The sequence below is a fragment of the Gallinula chloropus genome (assembly GCF_964237585.1).
Source record: "Gallinula chloropus genome assembly, chromosome: 8".
Taxonomy (NCBI): domain Eukaryota; kingdom Metazoa; phylum Chordata; class Aves; order Gruiformes; family Rallidae; genus Gallinula; species Gallinula chloropus.
In genome coordinates, this window is record NC_140093.1 from 21,618,667 (window position 1) to 21,643,253 (window position 24,587).

Genomic DNA, 24,587 nt, shown 5'->3' on the forward strand with positions numbered 1-24,587 from the left:
TTCTCCAACCTTCCTAGCAACTGGTGCCAATCTCCACACACACAGATGCAACCAAAGGTCTCTCTTCAGAGTCAACATTTTCATGTGGTCCAGCTTCCACCCACTTGACCCCTCCTTGCATTTTAGCCCAGATCTTCCTTGCTGAGAAACCCCCCTAAAGCCACGCTGGCATTTCCACAGAAGCCCAAATTTCCTTTTCCTGTGACTCCCACCCAAACCAACATCCCTCAGCAAGGGCTGAGCACAGGTCACCACAGGCTTGGGGATCACCAGGAGCTCCTGAAACCAGCTTTGGATGGTGCCAGGCAGGGACAGAAGGCAGGGATGGAGCAGGCAGGGTTCCTCTCCCAGCACCACATCGGACAGCACAGCACCAGCTGGGAAGCAAAGCTGAGGCTGGATGGAGATGCGATGGGTCACACTTACCCAGAGCAGTGGCCCTTGCTGCTGCCTTCTCCTGGAGCGACTAAATACAGGTACTGAGAGCAGACAGAACTCCCCATTTCTCCAATTTCATAGGAGTTGCTCAGGATTTTATCTTTCTTAATAGCACATTGGATTCCTGGTAGCACAAACCAGCCCAAAACCCACTTCCCCTCAGAGCAACAGCTGCATTCATATCCCATCCCTGGCGATGGGATCGTTCGACACTACGAGACCCAAATTTCCCTTTTCCTAATATATTCTGCTAGCAGTTGGAACAAGCTAGTCCATCTTCTCTGTAGCTGCTTCCTGGCTGCTTCACAATCTTCATGTTTACAAACACTTTGGTTTCCAGCAGGGCAAGGCAAGGTTTTGTTATAAACAGCAAGACACTGAACTGCAGGAAAATGTCAGGGGCAGGAGAATAAAAAAAAAAAAAATTCAAAATAAGAAGATATTTTCTCTTCAATCTGGTTTTAGCAAGCCTTGGAGATATCAAGTCCCTGCAGCTTATGGGGCATAGGTCTGGGTGCTACAGAGTCCAAACCATGAGGACTGCAGTACCATGGGATGCAACACATACGTCCTCTGAGCTGGTCAGGAGGTGAAATGCCTCTTCCAGAGGGGTCCAGGCTCTCTCCCTTCATCCAGGGGGAAATGGAAGCAGCAGAGCTGGAAATCCTCCTCCTCCTCTTCCCTGAGTGCCCGGGGAAGGGCAATTGGCATTGCAGGAGCGATGACAAAGCTGGGAAGGCAAACGGAAAGCCAGCTTGCTTGGGTGCCTCCAGGACCGCCGGCTGGGCAGAGGGTTGAGGAGAGAGTCTCCCCAGGGCCACAATACAGTGAAAAAATCCACATCTACACAGCAGGAAACTCCAGTTTGAGTGTAAAAGGACAGGCAGCTCAGCCCTACCCACGGGACATGCTCTCAAGGTGCCCAAACCTGGGTACCCATCACAGTTCAGACCAGCTCCTCGTGCCACCAAGGATCCCTCAGGCTGCATGGCACAGCCTGCAATCCCCAGCAGAACAAGTCAGGGCAGGAGACAGGCACAAATGCCTTTGTGCTCACAGGAGGGAGCGGAAGGATGGAGGAGGAAAATCCTTACAGATGTGAACAGGCAAAATTCCTGAGGTGACACCTCACCTGGTTAAGCACATACCTGGAGGCAAGGAATTTCCAGCACGGATGGGGCAGCAGGAGTTTATCAGATAACACTGCAGAAAGAAGCTCTCCCAAACCACAAAAATGAGTCGGTTTTGTGGTTGGGTTGTTTTTTATTTTAAGCTGAGTTTCTGTACAAATGACTAATTAAGGATGTTACCTGTCAGGTCCTCAGGGCACTGAGGCTACAACGTTCAGAAGAAGCATCCTGCATGGCAGCAGCAGTCCCACCGCTCTATCTATTTACCATATCCAGCACCCACCCAGATTTCTCACCAGTTAGTTATAATTCAAGGATTTAGGGGGGGAAATCCCCACCTAAAGCCAGATGACTTCACAGGAAGTTAAGGGGCTGGAATGCCTTAAAATAAATTAATAAATTAAAGGAAAAAAAAAAAGAGAACCCAAGCATGCCAGCAGCGTGGCTGTAGGGTGTGGGTGGTGAGGCACACATCCCTCATCACGTGTGTCATCACATCCCAGGGTTCCTGCAGCGGTTCCAGGAGATTTTTGTAGGTTCCTTTTAATTCATACATTATGGAAGAGTCTCAGCCGGCGCAGTGTGACGGGCATGTGTGCAGTGCTCCTTTAGCGAGCCGTCGCTGCGGCTTGCACCTCTGAAGTTAGGGGCAATATCTAAAACTGCCTGGAAATCCCACATTCACCTGAAGATTTATGGGGTTTTCTGTAAAAACACGTTCTGGGGGGGGTTCATCCTGGCTGACACCGGGTTCTCAGCATCTCTCACACAAGGGGAACACACGCTACCGGGCTGCAGAAAGCTGCTATTTCTCAGCATCTCCAAGGGAAAAACCACCTCCGAGGACGGCGCAAAGCTGGCGGAGGCACCTCGCCCCCGCCGAGCACCGGCACCAGCCGCTGCCCCATCGCCGGAGCCGCGGGGCCGGGAGCGGGGGCTGCCGTTCCCTCACCGCCGCCGCCCCAGACCCCGGGACCGCTGCCCGAGGATGCTCCGGGAAAGTTACCTCCTCCAGTCTACCGCTTCCCAGGAGGCGCCGCCGCACCGGGGTGGGGTGGGGGGCGCTTAATCCCGCCCGAAGAGCGACCCCCGAACCGCCCCGGCACCACCGAGGAGGGCATCCCCCAGCCCCGGTTCCCCCCCGCCAAGCCCGGCTACCCCAGCGGAGCTGCCGAGGGCCGCGACCGGGCAGAGAGTCACCGCCCCGGGGCGAGCCGCGCCCGCCGCCCGCCCGCTCCTCCGCCCTCCCGGTCCGACTCACCGAGGCGGGGCTGGCCCGCTGTCCGCGCTCCTGCTCCCGGCACTGCAGCCCCGCCAGATGCCTCTCCAGGGCCGCCCAGTCCATGGCCGGCGGCTGCGGTTCCCGCGGGGGCTGAGCTCCGCCGCTCCGCCGCGCCCGCCGCCCGCCCGACCCCGCCGCCCCGCCGCGCCGCCGCTCCTGCGGGGGCAGCGGCGGCGGGCGCTGGTGCGACCGCGGGCGGGCGGCGGCGGGGCGACGGGGCGCGGCGGCGGCGGGAGAGCCGCTCCGGCGGGCGGGCGCGGCGCGGCAGCGGGCATCGCCGGCGGGGCAGCGCGGCGGCGGCGGCTCCCGGCGAGCCGGCGGCGAGGGCAGGTAGCCCCCGTCCTCCTCCTCCTCCTCCGAGTCCTCCAGCGCCGCCAGGTCCAGGCTGCTGGGGGACGGCGAGGACTTGCCCTCCGAGCACGGCGTGGCTTTGCTGGAGTTGGACTCCGAGCTGGAGCGGCTGCTGCCGGCGTCGCTCCCTAAATCCATCCCATCCTCCCGGGAGTCCTGCCGGAGAGAAGCGAGAAGCGCCGCGTCAGACACACACACACCGGGACCGGCCCTGCCCGCCGGGCACGGGAACCGCCGGCCCGGGGCGGGCCGCCCGCCTTGCCGGGGCCGCCCCCGCGCACCGGAGCCGCCGCTGCTGCCGCCGCCGCGGGGCGGCCCCGGGCGGGCGGGTGGAGGTGGCGGGGGGAGGGGGGGAGGCGGCGGCGGCCCCACGCTCGCAGCGCCCCCCGCGGGCGGGAGCGGGGAGGAGCCGGACGGAGGGAAGGAGGGAGGGGGCGGCGCTCCCCGCTGCCGCCGCGGGGGCCGGGGGGAGCCGGAGCCGGGGGAGCTGTCGCCGCCGTGGCGCCCGTCCGCGATGCTACGGGCGGGGCTGGCTGCGGGGCGGGCAGAGCCCGGCTGCGGGCAGCGCCGGGCCGCTGCCGTACGGGGGCTGCGAGGGGGCTGATGTGCCGTACGGCCGCAGGTCTCACGGGCTGAAGAGAGGTGGCACACGGAGCCTTTCGCCAGCGGCAGGCTGAGGGTACCCGGCCTTGGGGGGAGGCTCGGCTCTCAGTTACAGCGCGGGGGCGGGATGGGGCGGGGGTTCCTGCGCCGCGCACCCCGAGGGATGCACACGGGCACACCTCATCCTCACGCCCTCGGTTTCTTTCCCCTTATTTGCGTGATAATTTAAAGTAATTAGTTAAGAGCGGCCTATAAATACCTCCCCCGAAAAACCCCTAACCTAGTTTATGCGTCCTGGGTCGCTGAAGCCAAGTTTAACACACAAACGTTCCCATTTAAAGGAGACCTTTTAAGGTTGCGTGGCCAAAACGGAGAGCATTAATCACAGGGCAGAGCAGCTTCATCTTCAACGAGGCGTTTGGGAGATGCAGCAGCACCCAAAAGTCTGACCCTAGCATGGAGCATCCCTACAGAGCCAATCCTGCAGGTACAGTGGGGAGGAATATAGGGGATGGGAAACGTCTTCCAGCCCTGGGGTCTGGCAGAGGGAGAGCTAAGCTTAATTATAATTACATTCAAACAGTTAATTGGATTGAGACTTTTGGTTTTGGCAGAAATAGGGAAAGCTGTGTGAGAAACATGTCCTTTAAGGTTGCGTGGGGTTTAAATTGGTCCCGTTGCGTAGGATGGAGAGGGTGATGCCAAGCACCGATGCGTGCTGGAGCACATGCGTGGCACAGACACCAGTGAGTGCCTGGCATGGCAGTGCGGGGGGTGGGGTGGGGTGGGAGAGGGATCTGTGGGGGACACAGGCACTGCCTGTGCCCTGCCTGCACGCCGGCAGCCCAGCCTGGGTTCATCCCTTCTTCCAAATGGGATAAAGGGAGGAGGGGAAGGAGGGAAACATCTGCAGCCAGTTAACTCAGGGACTTTTGGATTCATTGCCGTGCAGCTGTTCATCCCCAGGAGATTACAGACCTGCGCTGGAGGAGTGGGGCAGGGGGGGAGGACGTGCCTGCTCTGCTGATTTACAAGTCTTAGTTGGCATTCTGGCAGCAGGGACACAGAGGGTCATGATTTCAATCCCAGGAACTCCTGCTGGGTACCAAAAACCCGACACCATGAAGCAGGCTGGAGACAGATCAGCGTAACCTGTTGGGAGTCAAGGCACAGACTCAGGCTGAAGTGTTTTAGGTGGCCTGGAGGCCTCTGCTTTTCTCCCATCTAAGTGTGACCCTGACTACCAGCCACAGCTTGGGAGGAGTAAAACGGGACTATGGTACTCAGCAAGCAATAATCAGGCTTATTTGGCCAAGGGGATACTAACCTCTCTGGTTACCAGGCGCTTCCAGGTTACCAGCAAGGATTAACCCAAAATACTCTTACTTGAACCAAGAACAGACACAGTCAAGGCTGCTTCCCTCCTCCCAGTGCTCTCCCTGCTCCCTTCCCACCCCCCTAGGCAAATGACTGGAGGGAACCAGAGTTAAGCCTCGGTCCTGGAAACCCATTATAATGGCAAAAGGGTTTTTCTGCCAGTTATTCTTTATTTATAGTCTATTTGAATGCCACCATCACCCCAAGAAGTGAATATCTGCTGAGCTGGGGACCTGCCTGGCTGGGTCCAGCTGCGAGCTGCAGAAAGCTTTATTTATAGGATCTCATGGTGTGCCTGGTTGATGAGGGAGATTTCATCGATACCATAAGTGCATCGATAACACCCCTTGGAGAGAACTCCCCTCCTGCATCTCACATTGACTTTCCCAGTGCAGCACCAGTCCGGGATGCTGGGAGGGGGAACAATGTGGGTGAAAACCATGTCTCTTTGGAAATTTGCCTGTTCTGGGTGGAAAAAGGCTGTTCCAGCCACTGTGACCAACACAGTTGACTCAGCTGACTCCTTGGCACTGCTTTTCCATACTTCAGACCTTGTAAATGCCTGCTGGCTGCCCTGCCTTCAAACGCTGGTGTTCTCTCGTGGGGTTAACAAGAATACATCTGTTTGATGATTTCCTAAGTTTCTCTATTTTTCTAACTACTTTTTTTCACTGCAGACAGTTGTGATCATCTTTAATCTCATAGTAAGCCCTCTACATCCCTTAATTATACATGGAGAGTGCATTTCCACTCGACCCTTCGCAAGAAGAAACCAGCTATTGTTATTCCAACCACACACATGTCATTTCTCTCCTTTCCAAGCCTACATCAAACAGGTCTCTTCTCCAGTGCAATGAAGAACTGGAGATTGGTGTGAGTTTGAAAGGGTGACGAGTGTGAACACAAGCCCTGGTAGATGAAAGAACGTGCTTTGTAGCTACTTCATTCAGTGCAAAGGAGGGTTTAATACAAAGGAGGCATGTTGGGTGTGTTCTGGAACAGAAACGTGTTGGAAAAATAAGATACTTACTACTTTCCTTGAAGGAATGTGGGGCTGGTTTAGGAGGTAGTTTGCTTATTATTACAAGCTATTAAATTGATTTCCTGGTACCATTTTGGCACCCCTCTAACCCTGTTCTGCAATGTATCTCTTGTTCTCTCTCACACCCAATTGCAGGAGCTTTTGGGTCGGGGAAGAAGGAAGGCAGGGAACTCACAGCTACGCTGAAGCTGCCTCCTTCTCCTGGCCTTCACAGACATCACCCAAATCTGAGGGAGCCCTGGGACAGGCTCTTCTCAGTGTCTGTGGGGACAGGACAAGGGGCAATGGCCTCAAGTGGGAGCACAGGGAGTTCCCCACCAATCTGGGGAAGAACTTCTTCCTGGTGAGGGAGCCCTGGGACAGGCTGCCCAGGGGGTGTGGAGTCTCCTTGTCTGGAGAGATTCCAGCCCCGTCTGGACACTAACCTGTGTGACCTGTCCTAGGGACCCTGCTTTGGCAGGGGGTTGGACCCCATGGGCTCTGGAGGTCCCTTCCGACCCCGATGATTCTCTGAATCCATAAGTATGAGAACATCTCCACCAGCTGGGTCTTCATCCTACCTACCCTTCAGCTCCCTCAGCTCCTCCCTGAGCTCCCAGCCCCTAAGCAGCCCTGCACAGGACGTGCTGTCTGATGCAGGCCTTGAAACAGGAGTAGAAGACCACGTAGACCATCTGCCCTAGAAAACAGGCGAGTTCCTGGCATCAGTTGGACCTGGGCTAATTGCTCCCGGCAGCAGCCGGTGATGGATTGCAGCACAGTCAGGAGCGAATGCTGACATTTGATCTGGTATTTTTTTTAACTGAATGCTTCTGGATTGTGACTTTTTAAAAAGCTTGGATTTCTCCCAGCTCTGAGAGTCTGCCTTTCCTGCCAGGCTCATTGATTTAGCCTCTCCAAAGTGCTTTCTCCTAGAAGAGCCCCAGCCAGAGCATCTCCAGGTGGCCTGATTCAGGTTGGGCTGCGTTGTAAGAGAACAAAGCTGTATCCTGTAGGTACTTCCAGTTGGAAGCGGGTCTGCTGTTCTTGCCCATGCAACCCAGGGCCCACCAAGAGCCCCAAATCAGACTGGGAATTGGTCCAAGGAAACTCTGTCTTTACCTGAAAAGTCTGGCAGGGGGTTCTGAGGGGGGTGGGAGGAGAGGGGAGATTGCTCTTCACTGACTTCCATGCAGAGCTGACCACTTTCTGTGCACAGGCAGGGATCTGCCAGAGAGCTGATGCTGACCTACCTGCCCCAAGATACTGTACTAGAGTTTCCTCCAAACACCAAGAATTTATGGGAACACCACCCCTGCAAAGGAAGAGGGCTGCTTTAAGATCAATGCACCTTTCCTTTTCCTGGTACAACCCCTTCCTGTGAGTATTCCCAGGCTTTGTCACCCCATGGGCAGCAGAAAGGCTGTCAGCATCTGCCTGGAGCCCGCATCGGACCCCAACCCCCACACACCAATGAGCCTCCAAAAATCAGATGGTGGATACATTCCCTGGCCATTTTTATTTAGAAGCAGGGTTTGTTTACCCCATTCCTCTTCATTCCAAAGTGTCCCTGTCCTGCCTCAGCTCGCTGTGGTGGTACTGGAACCTTTCATCACACGGAATGCATCTGCCAGCTTTTTAGGAGGCGTAAGCCAAGCACGATAGCTGCAGTTCCTTCTGCCTTAGCCTGCAGAGCCAGAAGGGTCCCTGGCATCCTTCACACTGCTGCCTTAATTCTGAGCACCTTTAAAATATCCACCCTGGTAAATATTCCCTGTTCAAGGACTCGCAGCTGTCCCCAGCACCCTGCTCTCCACCCCCAGCACCAGCTGGTGAGGAGGATAGGGGAGGAGAGCCCCCAGGCTGCCTCCATCCAGGGTGTTCTTTGGCAGCACCATCCCATGCACACTCCTCTTCCCACCCTCCAGCCTCTCCCTGCAGCTCCAGGTGGGCATCACACCATTTTCCAAAGGAAAAAAACCCCAACATAACATTCTTTTCTGGGGGTTATTTTTTTTGGTGTGGAGGAGAGCATCATTCTGTCCTGCCTGCCACACGCAGATACCATGGTGACAGACACCTTCCAACGTTCTGAAAGCAAACAGGAACTTGTGAATTTGTGTTTTAAGGCCAAACTTTATATATATATATATGTGTATATATATGAGCACCACGCACTCGACATCTGTTGCTGTTTCCTATCAGTCCCCTTGGCTTGATTAGTCCCCCAGCAGCCAGCCTGGCCCCCAGCTAGCACCAGGAGTTACTGCTCATGCTTTCTAGGATGCGTTGGAGAGATGTCACCGACTCCTGTGTAAGGCAGCTCCAGCCTCCTGCCTGCCTGAGCCATGCCAGGCTCCCACGTGCATCTTCCCACCCGTGGGAGAGAGCAGGACCAGCCACACCAAAGTCCCACCACCAGCTATCCGAGGGGCTGGGGTGGGCTGTGGGAGGAGGGAAGCATGACTTGGGGATGTCAAAGTGTTCTCTCTCATAGTGTTCAGCTGCATTTGGTGTTATTTAGGTATTTTCCAGGGATGCTCAGAGTCCTGGGCACAAGCGAGCCAGCATGTTGGTGCCTCTATAATAAATTCTGCCAATGCCAGAGCAGGCAGGGGGATGAAAAAAGGTCAAATTTAAGCTCAAATGCTGCTGGGAAAAGGGATGTGTCGCTCACACTGAAGCGGTGACTGTAGTGTGGTTATAAATACACCCTTATGAGAGGTGCTGTTCCCTCCACGGGCTGTGCCTTGGCTCTGCAGGCTCTACCCACTTCTCTGCTGACGACTCCTCCACTGGGCACAGATGCTTTGGTTTGTTTTTTCTACCTGCCCTGACTTGTCTTACCCTGACCACAAGATTTTCCCACCTCGTTGGGATTTCTGCTGCTTTGGGAGCTGCTGTGAGCACGCCTGGCTGGGGCTTCTCACATCATCTCATCCCAAGTGAAGGAGAAGAGGCAGCTGTGCTCTCCTCCCAGGTGCTGGGATGGGATTTTGCTCAGTGCTTTGGTTTCAGGGAGCATTTGAGCCCTAGTTAAGCACTGCAGAATCCCTGGGGCTGGCAGCTTACACCCTCACCCAGCAAAGCAAAGCAGAAAAGGAAGAAACTGAGATTACATTGGTTTATGAGTAGCACTGGGAGAGCCTTGTGATGAGGACGCTCGCAAACGGGCCACAGATCAGGACAGAAATGCTGCGGTCGCTTCAGAGGGATAGATGTTTGGAAGGAGTGGGTGCACATCCAGGCTGGTGCTGCAGCTTTGGTGCCATCCCTGGGCAGTGTGGTCCCCAGCACCTTCACAAACAGCTCCAGCAGCTGAAATGCCCTGTGCATGCTGCCAACTCACCATGTTCCCCAGAAACCTGTGTTGCTTCTGATGTTTCAGAGGTTTTTTTACTGATTCTTTGCTCCTTCACACAGCAAAGGTCATCTCATCTCCTATCTAAAACAAATCTCAAAGCCCAGCCTGCAATCCCTGCATGCTCAGATTATCCCTAGTCATGACCCACAACCCCACTGGTTTGGCTTTGGGAGGTCAAAGCAGGAGGATGCTGCATTGCTCTGTGTCTCCCTGCCAGCCCCACGCATCCCTGTGACCGAGACCCAGGCAGCAAACCAAAGATACACAAGAACCACAAGATAACACCATTCCCATGCAAGCCACAGAGCCAGGCACTTGCCTTTGCAGCTCGATGGGGTACAAACATGGGGTCCCTCCAGATGCACCCCCTCTCTGGGGGGAGCTGAGGGGTACAGCCCAGGGCAGCTTATGCAGCTGCAAGCAAAACCTTTGTGGGAACTGTTTCCCTGTGTCACCATTTGGATTTGCAGGTTTAACTATTTAAATTTAGCTAATTAATCCTTTGCTTAATTTAGAGGGGGAGGGAGAAGGGGGGAGGGAAATGGCACGAGGCAGCAAGAGTCTGAGTGATTACGCTCTCATTAAAGCCCTTATGCTGACAGAGGAGGTGACAGAGGTGGAGGGGAGGGATAACGGCCACTGGAAACTAATCCCCTCTTAGGCAGCGCTCAGCTTTTCTGGCTCTGGCAGGCCCCAGTTCCCCTTACTGGGATCAGATTTTTACAGACTCAAGAAGCTGCTGGGATGGCTCATCCCATGACAGGGTTCACCAGATTCCCCTTCCTCGGAGCAGCACAGACCTCCCGTGGGTCTTTTCCCCACACCAACCTCACCACAGCGTGTGAACTGATGCTGCTGCACATGGTGGCCACATCGAGACCGCTGCAGGTACATAGAGGCTGCAGAACCAGCTGGTACCAGCATCTGGACACACACCAGCAAAGACTTAAATAATGATGATGATGATGATAATGATAATATTAATAATTTTAAAAAGCCCCTTCCCTATGTGGTTTTCCTCTAAATAATTTGCTGTGGGCTGGAGGATGAACAAAAGGGCAACATGATGCCAACTAAGCAGATGAAAAGGAGGGAGCTTATTAAACCCCCTCTCTTACATACCTTCTTCAACTCTTTTCATATGCATCTCTGGCCAAACTTAATGATATATTCACATCCTGCTGTCTGGGGAATGCTCACAAAGGCAACAGGGTGGGGAAAGAAGAGGAGAATCATAGAATGGTCTGGGTTGGAAGGGACCCCAAGGATCACAGAGTTTCAACCCCCCTGCCACAGGCAGGACCACCAACCTCCAGGCCTGGATCTACACAAGGTTACCCAGGGCCCCATCCAACCTGGCCCTGAACACCCCCAGGGATGAGGCATCCATCCCCTCTCTGGGCAGCCCGTTCCAGCCCCTCACCACTCTCTCTGTAAAAAACTTCCCCTAGTATCTAATTTAAACCCTCAGGTTTAAATTAGGAGAGAGAAGAGAGCACACCTCTCTTTTCAGAAGAGCTCATCCCACCTTTCTGCTTAGTGGGTTATGGAGGAGAAAAGAGGGAATGGGAAAAATCCCCCTAAATTAAAACTATTCCTTTGCCCTTTGGATAGGGTGGAAAACGGCTGCAGTCTCTTGAGGTTTGTCATTTGGGAGACCAAACTGGCCAGCCAGGGTAACTAATTTTGTTCCCAATCACTGTGAAATGTGCTGATACACACCCCAGAGGTTTTATCACTGGTTTGGCCAGCCAGGGATTATCACCTGAATGTATTTAAACTGAAATTATGCTGAAATCAGGAGGAAGCGACTGCTGCCCCATTGCTTTAACAAAGGTGCATTAAAGGCAATTACCAAAAAATACCCCAGGAGGAGTAAATGGGTTGCAATTAAGTTATTAGCAGTCTGGTGCCAGCATTCCCCAAGGACTGCTGGGCTAATGGTTCTCTCCTGATGAGGAGTTGTGCTCAACCCCTTCTCCTTTGACCCTTCCTGGTACGGATATCCATCTCTTCCACCCCACCCATCACCGCCAGAATGACACCTCCAAACTGTCTCGTTGTCCTTGGGTGGCAACATGTGACATCTTGAGGGAAGCTGATATGGGTTGACATAGATGTGTTTGGTACCTTAGGAAACCTGATCATCACCCTCCCTCCTCCTCTCAACCAAGCCAGGAATATGTCTGCTATCCCATATTCTCACTACAAGAAAGACATCAAGGTCCTGGAGCGAGTCCAGAGAAGGGCAACCAGGCTGGGGAAGGGGCTGGAGGGCAGATCCTCTGAGGAGCAACTGAGGGAGCTGGGGGTGTTCAGCCTGGAGAAGAGGAGGCTGAGGGGAGCCCTTCTCCCCACCTCCACTGCCCTGCCAGGAGGGTGCAGAGAGGTGGGTGATGGTCTCTTCAGCCAGGGGACAGGAGATGGGACAAGGGGCAATGGGCTCAAGCTGCCCCATGGCAGGGTCAGCTCAGATGGGAGGGGAAAGTTCTTCCCTGGCAGAGTTGTGGGGCTGTGGCACAGGCTGCCCAGGGAGGGGGCTGAGTCCCCACCCCTGGGTGTGTTTAACAGACGGGGAGATGAGGTGCTCAGGGATCTGGTTTAGCACAGGACAGGAACGGTTGGACTTGATGATCTTACAGGTCTTTTCCAACCTTATGATTCTGTGATATTGTTCCAACAAGGACACACTGCTGAAGTCGACTGAAGCTCAGTGGAGTTGTGAATCCCTCTTTCCTTCTGCTCTCTGTCCTGCCGGCACTGCTTTCCCTGCACCAGGACAGCCAGTAAAACACACAGGGTAAACAGAAAGCAAGGTCAGCAGGGATCCTCCTTATCTGCCACAAGGCCTCTGGAATTCCCTGTAATCATCAGGGCTGTGGGGAGGGGAAGGAAAAAAGAGGCGTATTTATAAAGCGGTGTGGGTAAGGAATGCAAGTGGGGAAATAGCTGAAATATTTTGAATGCAGGAGCCTGCAGAGCCCTGACGCATCTTGGTACATGTGTGCTGGTGACTCACAGAGCTGTAGGGGTTGGAAGGGACCTCCAGAGCTCATCAGGTCCAACCCCCTGCCACAGCAGGGTCCCTAGGACAGGTCACACAGGTCGGCGTCCAGACGGGGCTGGAATCTCTCCAGAGAAGGAGACTCCACACCCCCTGGGCAGCCTGTCCCAGGGCTCCCTCACCCTCACTGGGAAGAAGCTCTTCCCCAGATTGGTGGGGAACTCCCTGTGCTCCAACTTGAGGCCATCACCCCTTGTTCTGTCCCCACAGACACTGAGAAGAGGCTGCCCATGTGCCTCTGTGTCCCACCCTTCAGCTACTGATAACCATTGATCAGATCCCCTCTCAGGTTTCTTTTCCTCAGGCTGAACAGCCCCAGCTCACACTCAGGGTAAACAGAGAGCAAGGTCAGCCTTTCCTCACAGGGGAGATGCTCCAGGCCCTTAACCCCCTTCATAGCCTCCTCTGGACTCTCTCCAGGAGATCCCTGGCTTTTTTATCCCAGGGAGCCCAGAACTGGACACAACACTCCAGGTGGGGCCTGACCAGGGCAGAGTAGAGGGGGAGGAATTTCAGCATGTGCAGAGAAGGGCACGCAAGGGCTGCAGCTCCCAGCCCAGGAATGGGGAGAAATCAGCCCCTTAATTAAGTCTGATGAGGAGAGCAGTATCCATCCCAGGGTCTTCAGGAGGACAGGGCTCATCTCCATGGGTATCCCAGCAGACTCCAGCCTGCCTGGCTGAGCTGAAACTGGTAGCATTCAGAGTGAGAATCAACACTCAGGAATTTCTCCCAACTTCTTGTCATGGTCTGGGTGATCTGGCCCACTGTCTGACTCAGGGCTTTAGATTTTTTTTATCTTTAGAAATTTTAAAGGTTTTTTAAAAGAATTTTTAAAGAATTTGTAGATAATTTTTTAGAATTTTTTTTTCTAGGGCCAGAAATCATCTCAGAGAGAATCATTTCTTGACCAAACCTATTAAACAAGAGTCATAGGAAACGGCTGAGGAAAGAAAAGCCAGGATATTTCTTAGGCAGTTGTGCAATCCCTTCCCATGTTTACTGAGAGGTTTTACTGTCCTCCCACCACTCTTCCCCTTTAGTTTAGCTCAGCTCAGGCATAGGTTCAGGTTTCTATAAGCCCAGCCTAAAGCAGCCAGAGCCTGGGGCATGGAGCAAACTCATGTTTTGGGAAAGGGGAAGGTGGGATGGCTGCTGAAAGAGACACTGCTGCAGGTGTCCTCCAAAGGGTGGGATGGGGCTCCATCAATCTGCACAATTACCATTTAATTTTGAGTCTACAAGTGTTGCCAATCCCCAGTTTCCCGTCAAGGGCAATTATCTTTTGTTATTTCTTTGTCTCTGCCTCTTTACCAGCCCATATACATTTAGATGCCGTTCAGGTTTACGGGAGCACATGCTGCTGCTTTGCTTTTCTCCAATGATTTATGATATGCTTAATACAGCCCTTCACAGCAATGCAATATTAACATAACAGCTCAATAAACAGGCTCAGAATGAACTCTTCTTAGGCTCTGGGTTGGGTTTGGCGGGTTTTTTTCCTTCTAAATTCCAGGGATGAAACTGAATTCCCTTCACTCCATTCTCCCCCACAGCTTTTCCTGTTATTTATTACGCTGGAGGCAGCACAGTGCTGGGTGGTGTGGGCTGCTCCACAGGATCCCAGAATCGTAGGGGTTGGAAGGGACCTCCAGAGCCCATGGGGTCCAACTCCTTGCCAAAGCAGGGTCCCTAGGACAGGTCACACAGGTCAGTGTCCAGACGGGGCTGGAATCTCTCCAGAGAAGGAGACTCCACACCCCCTGGGCAGCCTGTCCCAGGGCTCCCTCACCCTCACTGGGAAGAAGTTCTTCCCCAGATTGGTGGGGAACTCCCTGTGCTCCAACTTGAGGCCATTGCCCCTTGTCCTGCCCCCATAGACACTGAGAAGAGGCTGGCCTTGTCCCCCTGTTTCCCACCCTTCAGCTATTGATAACCATTGATCAGATCCCCTCTCAGGTTTCTTTTCTCTCAGACTTTCCTCGTATGGGAGATACAACATAGGGTGTGTGGGGGGGTTTCTGTGCCCCTCCTTCCCTTTGCTCTCCTTGCTTTGGCTGATGACAGCCATATAGATGAGGGTACCACTGAGACCACCAACCCATTTTTTTCATGGCTCTGGGGCTGAGCCAGCAGCCTCCCTGAGCATCTCCTCACAGTTACCCTGATAACCCGGCACAGGTTGCTGCACCCATGGGGCAGCCCCATAGCAGCAGGGTCAACACAGGGTAGGGTTTCAGGAACCCAGTCACTGCCTGTTTTCTAGCACCAAGGGAGAGCTGCTTTCCAAAATACACCTAACAGCTGCCTGTTAGAGGGGGAATTTCGGTTCCAGAGCTCTCCTTCCACCACCCCTTGCAGCAGACTAAACAGATTGCAGACACAATGAGCCTGGGCAAGCCTTATCTCTTATCACCTCTCACAGCACCATGCTCACTCAAAGGCTGGTCATTGCCTTTTTGACCCACTCAGTTTTGCAAACCCTACTGAAGGGCCATCAGCATCTTTCTAACATTGCACACCAGGAACCCGGTCACCCATCACTGGAAGTATTTTGGTACCACTCTGTATCCAAGGTAGGAAAAGTACCCTGGGAAGAAAACCAGCCCCCAAAGCCCCCAACAACACGCACAACTGGAGAAAATAAAACACACAGCGACAGCAAATGGAGCTGTGAGGGAACCAGCCCTCTTCCCTGATGATAAACTACACTTCACTTGCAACAGATGCAGCTCTTTATGTTTGTTTTCTGCATAAATCTACATATCAGCCTGAGAGCAACCGGGCGTGCTTTGTCTTGCCTCGGTTCCCTCAGTCGCTGCTCTTTTCAGCTGATTGCCTCTAAGTGCAGAGCTGGGCTCTCCACACACAGCTTTGCTCTGCCAAACAGCCCTATTTTCAGGACTTTTCCAGCCCAAAAATCCCAACAGGGGAGTGGGTGGACATTGACTTTGCTGTATGTGCTGCAGAGACCTTCTTCCCACTGGTTCTCACTGCTGAGGTCAGCATCACCCCAGTGATGGGCAGAGCCCTGGGGATTAGAGCACCCATGGAAACAGGGAGGGATGAGTGACCCAGCGCTGGAGATGGGACCTGCCATGAGAGCCTCAGGTCTTGTTCCACAGCTTGATTTCTATCAAGGTGGTGGTTTTTTCCCCCCCCTATCTATTTTCTATCTATAATTGATCTCGTGCTGCCAACAGGATGGGCTTCCCCAGAGCCAGGCTGGCTGGTGAGGATGGCCACTGGCATAGTGCTGCAGCTGGCATCAAATCCCTGGAACACACAGGTGATGGGTTTGTCCCAGCAACATTATCCCCCAGGAGAAGCCAGAAGTGGGAGCGAGCGTGGGGATGAACATGCTGCAGTCACAGCCAGTGAAGGTGAAAGGCATTATGTACCCAACACAATTAGCTTATTTAATGGCCAGGCCTTGTTTTTCCCCAGGTTTTCTTAATCTCATTTAATGCTATTGGGTGTCAAGTTAAATTATTTTTAATTGTTTTTAGAAAAAGCAGCTGAAAAATTTATGGTTTTCTCTATAGGGTTCCCCAGAACACAATTCTCTGAGAGAATTTATTTTCCTCTCCTCTAAGGAGTCTTGTTAAATATCTGTGCCCTGGAAATTGAAGTGATGAAGCAAATAAACATTTACTGCAGCATATCCCTGATAGGAACAGCCTTGTCCTACAGCCACAGTGGGCATCCCTAGTCTCTGAGGTAGGTTTTGCTTCCTTCAGGGATCCCATCCATGCCTAAGCATCCCCTGGAGCTGGTCCCCTCCCATGGGGAAGGCTCAGGGATAAACTTCACTGGTGCTGGTGGGAAGGTGGGTGCTCTGGTAAGAGCCAGGTGAGGTGAGGGATGGTTCTGAGGCTGAATTTGATGACTAAACCAGTCCTCTGCCCCTTGTACAGAGTGAAGGGATTGCCTGTGGGGTATAAGAACACCTGCAGAGAATGTGCTGGAGACAGCAGAGGGGATATAGGGATGTAGGGATGTAGGTACTGACAGCCCCAGCTCTCCTGAGCCTGTAAGACCTTTTTCCATCCCAGAGGATGGGAACAGGAATGCTTCCCAAGGGGATTTATACAAGGCTAAGGAATGACAAGCTCTCACAGGTGGGGCTGAAGGCTAGGGTGGGGTTTGGAGGGCCCCAGGTGCCTGGAGCTCAGCCCCCCTCTGCCCAGACAGAGCATCTCCTTGACCTCTCCCCTTGCACATGATGTCAGGCTGATGCCATTTCCATGGCAGAAAGGACCCCACCATTTGCAAGGACAGAGAAATGTGCATTTCCCCTTGAAACCCAAGAGCTGTGCTTCCTTCCACAGGCTCTCACCACGGAGCGGCGGGTCACGGGGACGCTGCTGAACTTGGTGCACGAATGCCAAGGTAGGACAGCAAAAAATAGAAACCAAATTGCTGTGACCTATCACTTTAGAAATCTATTTCTGATGCACACACTACTTCAGCTGAGGCATGACTAGCTCCTCTCAGGCTGTAACCCACCTGGGAAAAGCTTCAGGCAGAAAGCAGGGCCACTGCCAGCTCCCAGCTGCTTGTTCACTGGTGACACCCCAGCACGATGCAGCAGGACAGAGCCAGGCTGATCTGTGTTGTCACAGAGGGAACAGTATGGCACTTATTAAAGGGCTGGATGATTTGTCAGCCAGGTTGTGATGTGATTGCTCTGGCAGGTTGCAGCCTCTTAGTGTGAGCTCTGAGCTGGGATGGGAAAGCAAATCCTCTCCAGTTCTGGGGACAGGGAGCCGGAGGATGCCAGAAAATGTGCAGGGGACACTGCCACAGCCAACACTGTGTAAAGCCAACAGCATGCTGCCTTCTGTGTGAGGTACAGTGACAGGCAACATAGTCCTTCAACTTCATCTGAGTCATAGAATCTCAGACTGGTCTGGGTTGGAAGGCACCCCAAGGATCACAAGAGCTCCAACCCCCTGCCACAGGCAGGGACACCAACCTCCAGGCCTGGAGCTACACAAGGTTGCCCAGGGCCCCATCCAACCTGGCCTTGAACACCCCCAGGGATGGGGCACCCACCCCCTCTCTGGGCAGCCTGTTCCAGCCCCTCACCACTCTCTCTGGAAAGAACTTCCCCCTCATATCTCCTCTAACCCTTCCCTCCTCCAGCTTCACTCCATCCCCCTTGTCCTGCCAGTCTCTGCCCTTTTCAATAGTTCAGTCCTCAGGGCAAGGGAAAGGTGTCCTGCCCACAGCCATGAAGAGGATCATCATAGACACAAGCTCCTGGTGCTCACCAGCCTGTGCCCTGTGATGCAGCCAAGGAGAAAAGCTCTTGGTGTGATGTTACTGCTGAAGGCATCTCCACTGAGTCCTATTCCCAGCAAGGCTTCAAGGTGTAGACTAAACCCAGAGATAGGGGTGCTGGTATTTGGGCTCAGCGGGGTTATGCTGTGTCTCACAGGAGAGGTTGGCTCCCAAACAGGCAGCACACTCGGTTCCCTACAGCTCTTGTGGGATAAGGTCTCAAATAAACCCACTGTATCTATTTAAATGCCTTAATAATCAGCGTGCCGAGCGTGGAAGAAGCGGTAGATTTAACTCAGCTCCTGAGAGCTTTCTGTGTTGGCTTCACAGGACCCTTGTGAGGCAGAAACTCCATCTCCAGCTATTCCTGACCTGCCAAGTGGGCGGGTGGGTATTTCTGTGCCGCAAGAAAAGCGTGGGACCAACGTTTGCATCCCTCTGCAAGGAGGCTGGGTGGCAGATCTGAGGCACAGAAGTACCTTCCAGCAGTATAAAGCCTGATCTTATGTTACATAGAAGAAAAAATAACCCTGTTAACTTCCAAGACAGACCCAGGATGTCTAGAGGGTAGGACAGCATAGCGTGTCACCACTGCGGATGCTTAGGTCCCTATGGCCCGTGCTGCAGCCCAGGCTTCAGCAACGGCCTCGTGCCACCAGTTTTCCCACCAGAACTGGAAGTCAGTGAAACAGAAAGTGCCTAATCCTCTTAGCAGCGCTGGCGCCGGCTGCCATCGCCTGTGCTGTGCTCCAATTAACACCAGCGGCTCAGCCTCACCAGAGGTTTTGTTATTAATTATGGGAGGGAGGGAGGGAGGATGGAGCGTGCTTTAGTGCATGGCTGCTCGGCTCGGGAGAAAGGAGATGTCCTAAAATAACTCACAGAGAAGGGGAAAAAATGTAACGCCTTGAGAGCAGCACTGAGTCAGCACCAGCCCTGTGATGGAGGAGGGACGGCTCCAGCCACGCCAGCGTGGTGAGGACTGGTCCCCAGTGCTCCTGATGGGGCTCAGCACTGATACCCCCTAAGCCATCTCTTCAAGCCTGAAGCTGCTTTTCCCTGGGGCTGGTGGGTCTGGGAACAGCCCTGAGGCATTGCCTCTGCCCCAAGAGCCGGTAGTGGGATGGGAGCTAAGCTGTCGCTGAGCCTCCCAAACAAAATCCCTTCACATTCATAGTGCCAGACCCTCCACAAACACAGCCTGAGCACTACTTCCACCTCAGCAGGGCTTTTTAAATCACAAGCCATCCCACTGCCACATTTCTGAGCTGCCATTTAACCCACAGTCACTCTTTCTGATGGAGGGTTGCAGCATACCTTGGTCTGAGGTGTCAAAGTTGGGCAGCTCTCAAAGGAAAATCTCATTTCCTTGTTTTAAGCACTGAATTCAGTAGTTTTCAGTGATTTTTTTCCTTCAGGGAGTAAACTAAGAAGCCTTCCCCAGGCATGCACGGAATAAGACAGGACTGAACCTGTAGCATCCACCCTCTGAGAGGGACCCATCGCACATACGACGGCTGCCACCCAGCCTGTCTCCCCCTGCCCTCTGCCCCAGCTGCTCTGATCACCACCAAGTTTCAGCACACTCAACAGCTTTTCCATTTAACAGCAAGAAGCAGTAGGTGAGCAGAACATGCTTAAGAGCAAAGAGGCTGCCTGGGTTAAACAGGGAATCACTTCTGGAGGCAAAGCCCGGTGCATTTCTAAAAGGGACACGGTGCCCAAAAATCATCTGTGGTGTCCCAAATGCTTTATAAGAGAGCTCCAGAGTGTTACAGATTGTAGGAGGAGTTTTTTCCCCTCTGCTGCTTTGGGTATTTCGTGGCTGTTTTGGGCAGATGGGTAAATGGGAATGTTGCTGGTACCCAGGGAAGTGCAATTCAGACAGCCCAGGGGTTGCTGTGGTGAAGAGGAGCACCCCAGACTGCCCAGCTCTGGTGGCACGGATGCCTTGTGAGGCTGGGTGAAGAAAGAACTTCTTCCCAGAAGCTGCTTTTCCCATATTTCTCCTATTCCCCATGCCCATAGGCTTGCAAGGAGGTGTGGGCAAGTGTAGGAATCCGTGCCCAGGCTAGGGCTGCTCAAAAGCTCCTCACACAGGCACCTTCCTCCCCTCATCACCTTCCTTGAAACAAAGAGCCATTCAACACAATTGGAAAGAGATTACCCTTGGAATGAGATTAGGGGAGCTATTAATTGGATGGGAATTAATAAGCACGCAACTCTTTGGCTAGAGAAAATTAAAATAACTCCTGTGGGGTTGGGAGGGAAAGAAAAAACACCCTTTGAGGCTGAGGATGGACAGCCAGCCAGCCAGCACGTGACACCAGGCTCTTCCCATTTCTGGGGTATGGGCTTACGAGCATGGCTGTGTGCTCCTTGGGACAGGAGGCCAGAGGTAGGGGTGGTAGCTGCCCACAGATCCATTTAGGAATAACTTTCCCAGCTGGTCCCTTTCCATTTTTGCTGCCCTTAGTAATACCTCCAGACAGGCCTGGGGTGGGCAGAGGAGCATCGCCCACATCCCACCCCAGATACAGCTCCCTTGGGGAGGACAATGACTGGTCCCTGTGGGGCTGGCTCTGGGCTCGGACAGAGGGACCACTGCATCTTCTCCCTGCCCACCCTAGGCACAATCAATGATCTGCCCCCAGGGACCTGCAGCACACCCCTGAGGGATGTTCCACCCCCCCTCCTGCTCTAGAAAACACTTAAGTGTTGATTTCTGTGTCCTTATGTCCAGAAAAGGGGAGAAAGGAGGAACAGGGACAAGCTGTGCTGCCAGGAGCCAGAGAAACACCACATCCCCAGGGTACCAGCAGGTCTGCAGAGACTTGGGACCAGAACTCAGCTTTGCAGCCTCCACCCACGGGGCTTTTGCCCACGTACAGCTTGGGGGATGTGTCCGTGTGTCTTTCCACGGATCACACACACACAGGGAGGAGCAATGCACAGGCTGCTTCCTGAGGGACACACAATTATTCCAGGCAGTAGCACAGCATCACTTCCCCACCATGCACAGTGCTGCCAGGGCTCCATCTCAAAGGGCTGTTTCCTCCCCTCCCTGCAAGAGTTATCCTAGTTTTTCCAGATTGTGGAGGGCTGGCCATGCCAGGGGGTCCTGCTTCCCCACCATGCTGGGCAGGTGCCAGCAGAGCACAGCACAGGCAGCATCATCTCCCCTGCAATAGACATCACAGCCACATCTTCCAGTCATGGATTTAACCCAGGATGCTCTGGCTGTTACTGAGAGAGGGGTTATGTGAACATGTCCTTTCTGAGCCGTGAAAACAGACTCACTGCCACTCCTGGGACACCTGATTTTCCCATGGGACCCCAGCCTTTCAGAAGCCACAGCCCCTCTCAACCACCACCTTGGTTTTATGTTTCAGAGCTCTGGTTGTTAATACCCTACTGAAAGTGGAACCGAATGCATGCCTTCTCAAAGCCTCTTTAAAGCAGACAGGGTGGGGGGCTGCCTGACCAGCACCTCCAAGCCTGGGCTGGAAACCCCCTCTCCCAGGCAGTGCTTATTGCTCTGCCACCATCCTCTCACCATCCATGCAGTAGGGATGGAGCATATCAGAGAGAAAACATGCACATTAAATGGCTGTTCCCCCCCTCAGCCAGAAAACAGGGGTTCCCCTGTTTCCCTGCAAGAGATGCATGGAGGGACCCCCAAAGCCGGTGCTATGCTGCAGAGGGGCTGCACAGACCCCAACCATGGGCTCCTGCCCCTCTCTGCACAGACCCCAACCATGGGCTCCTGCCCCTCTCTGCACAGACCCCAACCATGGGCTCCTGCCCCTCTCCGCACAGACCCCAACCATGGGCTCCTGCCCCTCTCCGCACAGACCCCAACCATGGGCTCCTGCCCCTCTCCGCACAGACCCCAACCATGGGCTCCTGCCCCTCTCCGCACAGACCCCAACCATGGGCTCCTGCCCCTCTCCGCACACCTCCCAGCTGCTTGTTTCAAGGTGCTGAGTCACCAACAGATACCTGCAGCATCCACAGCCCCTCGTGCCTGGGAACCGCAGGTGGAGTTATTCCCCTCCCCGAGCAGAACACATTGCAGGGAGATACTCAAGTCCCTAAAGCTCCTGGGAAGACAGTAGGTGCTGCAGGGTCTCACTTACACCCCCAAATGACCACAGCTGAAATAAAAGCAGCACTGGAATAATTCCCCTTAAAATATCCAGGCACACAGCCTAGCTTAAGGTCACACTCAGAAACACTCTCAGCTGCCCTGTATATACTATTTAAGAAAAAAAAAAACAACCCACATGTAAAAATCCATCAAATAAATCAAGTTAAGGCTGAAAACACTGACTGGGGATCTCTCTCAAGGATGCAGTGGGTTTGCCTGAAACACACCTGTGTTTTGGCTGTCACTGGCTGAGAGAAGATGCTCCAGGCTGAGGGTGCAATCCATGGGGTGATGCAAAGTGCTAAGAGGTTTTGCTGTGCATCCCCTGACACCTTGGCAAGCTGCTGAAGAGCAGCGAGACGCGGACCCGCACTGAGCTGGGGGTCTGAACTGGGAAACACACCAGTCCTGTACTATCCTGCAGAATTCCTGCTGTGCCCTGGCTTAGTTCTGACAAGGTACAGGGTTTTTTTTTTTTTTAAAATCTGTACCCATGTCATACCAAAAGGGCTCAAATCCCCATTTTCCTACTGAGTTACAGCTTCTAACAGCATAAGGTGTGGAGCCACCGCGCTGTCGCGCTCTCAGCCGGTCAGACTTGGTGTTATTCCAAGGATTTGCTTCTGCAGAGGTGTCTAAGGGAATAAAAAAGAGACCGGCCAGCGTGAAGGGATCTGCTTTGCAGCGTACTCACATTCATCATCAGCCTCAGGTTCTTCTTTCAAGCCATTTTGTGAGAGATCCCAGCACTCGTCGGGCTACACCGGCTGCCTACGGCTCTGCTCCCTCCTCCTCCTGCCTGCCCGTAGCCATTCCTCTGGGATTTGCCAGTTGAGTTGGGGAAAAAACAATTAAAAAAGGACTTTTAATTCTTTTGGCATCAAAGATTCCAGCTTCAGCATCCCACTGAAGGAGCCACGGTGCCAACTGCTTCTGATACAATCTCCTCTCTGGACGACCAGACGATGCTTGAACTCGTCTTAACCCTCTGGATAGATGGACATCTCATCAGCAACACTGGGAGAGAAGATGATGCTGCTCTTTCCAAAAGCCTCTGCTTTTACATGCCTTGACCTTGCAAGGGAAATCCTGTCTTGTCTGAATTATTCATAATACTCTCTGTTCCGCCAGCTCCGGCGTACGCTTTGAATCATTAATACGTCAGGACTTTTTATATCTTTCAGGACTTTTTTGCTTGTCTCTCCTACACAGCTCACCCCTTTCAGGCTCTAGCACAATCCCAGCTCTAATTAGCACCCGTTGGATTTAGTAAATAATGATAAAAGGAGGTTTCCATCCTCAGGCTTGCCGTTCCTGGTGGGCAGTACCACTGTAACAGCTCCGAGCGCTGGCTGGTTCTAGCTGAAGCACTGCAAAAAACACCCCCCCATGTCTGGAGCTCACACTTTTGGCAGCATTTCCCAGCTCCCAAAACTCTCTGGTGATGGAAGGCAGGCTCCAGGCAGCATAAAAAGCATCCAAGGAAGGCAACCGTGCTGTGAACTCCACAAAAGAGGCTGTTTTCATCCTTTTTAGGTAAAGCTGATGGCAAATTCTGGTATTTCTGATGACGGTGGCTGGGACAGGCTCTGCTCCCCCGTGATGCTTCCTGGCAGGGATCCCAGGATCTGTCCCCGAAGCTTTTTCCCCTGATGATGTAGTTTGTGGCATTCCCAAACCAGCCTTAGGGTCTGGAAACAAATTAAACTGTCTGGGAGATCCTCATCCTTTCCTCGTGGAGACCAGCCAGGCACCCAGTTGCAGCAGCCAAGACCTTGGTTCCCCTCAGGTCCGACGGATCCGCTTCTCTCCCATGGCCAACACTCGTTAATCATGAGTGGGATGGAGCAATTAGCCAGTCACTGGGAGGCTAACACTTCCTTCAGCTCCTGCAGCTCCACACAAGGCTGGAAGAGCTGAGATTTCTGCCCCGTTATCTGAAGAGCAAGATGACATTTCAGCAGCAGGGAACTCCCACCAATAAAATTACAGCCTCAACTCCATGCTTTCATTATCCCTTCAATTATTTGCTGTACTCGAGGTGGGTTTATTGCAAAGCCTGGGATGCAGAGATGAAAGGAGAAGGGTGAAAGGCACCTGGCTGCAGCCACATCTTATCTTCTAGCTAATAACCAACCACAGTTGCCTGTTCCAGCCCATAATTATATGGCAAATTAGTGCACATTTTAAAACAGTTAAATTATTGTGGGTTGGATTTTGGGTTTTTTTTTTCTTCTCCAAGTGAATATTGTAAATATTTACACTGATTTCTGCTACTGCTGCAAGTGTGAAGCTGCACTTTAGGATGGGCTCAGCTTGACCCCAGCAGGAGCCAGCTCTGGGGTCTGAAACTCCAGGGAGCTACTTCCCAGAGCTTGGTGGGATGTTTGAAATCACTGCTTATGAACCAGCACGGCTGGGACCTGGACCCTGATTCCACTGGTGAGATCAAAGTTGGGATGTACACATGCTGAGCACCCACAAACAGCAAAGCTGGAGTGTTTTAAACTTGAATCCATTG

General features: G+C 53.3%; 1 protein-coding gene across 1 annotated transcript in view; it reads right to left on the reverse strand.

The window, feature by feature from the left end:
- LOC311194433 (schwannomin-interacting protein 1) overlaps positions 1-22,814 on the reverse strand; it is a 60,766-nt gene extending 37,952 nt beyond the window's left edge. Inside the window, exons 1-2 of the mRNA XM_084267532.1 lie at positions 22,761-22,814; positions 2,830-3,357 (exon numbers count right to left, since the gene is read on the reverse strand). Coding sequence (XP_084123658.1) covers positions 2,830-3,357; positions 22,761-22,769 — 537 coding nt within the window. The 5' untranslated portion in view covers positions 22,770-22,814. The remainder of the gene's footprint in view (positions 1-2,829; positions 3,358-22,760) is intronic.
- Between the last annotated feature and the right edge of the window lie 1,773 nt (positions 22,815-24,587).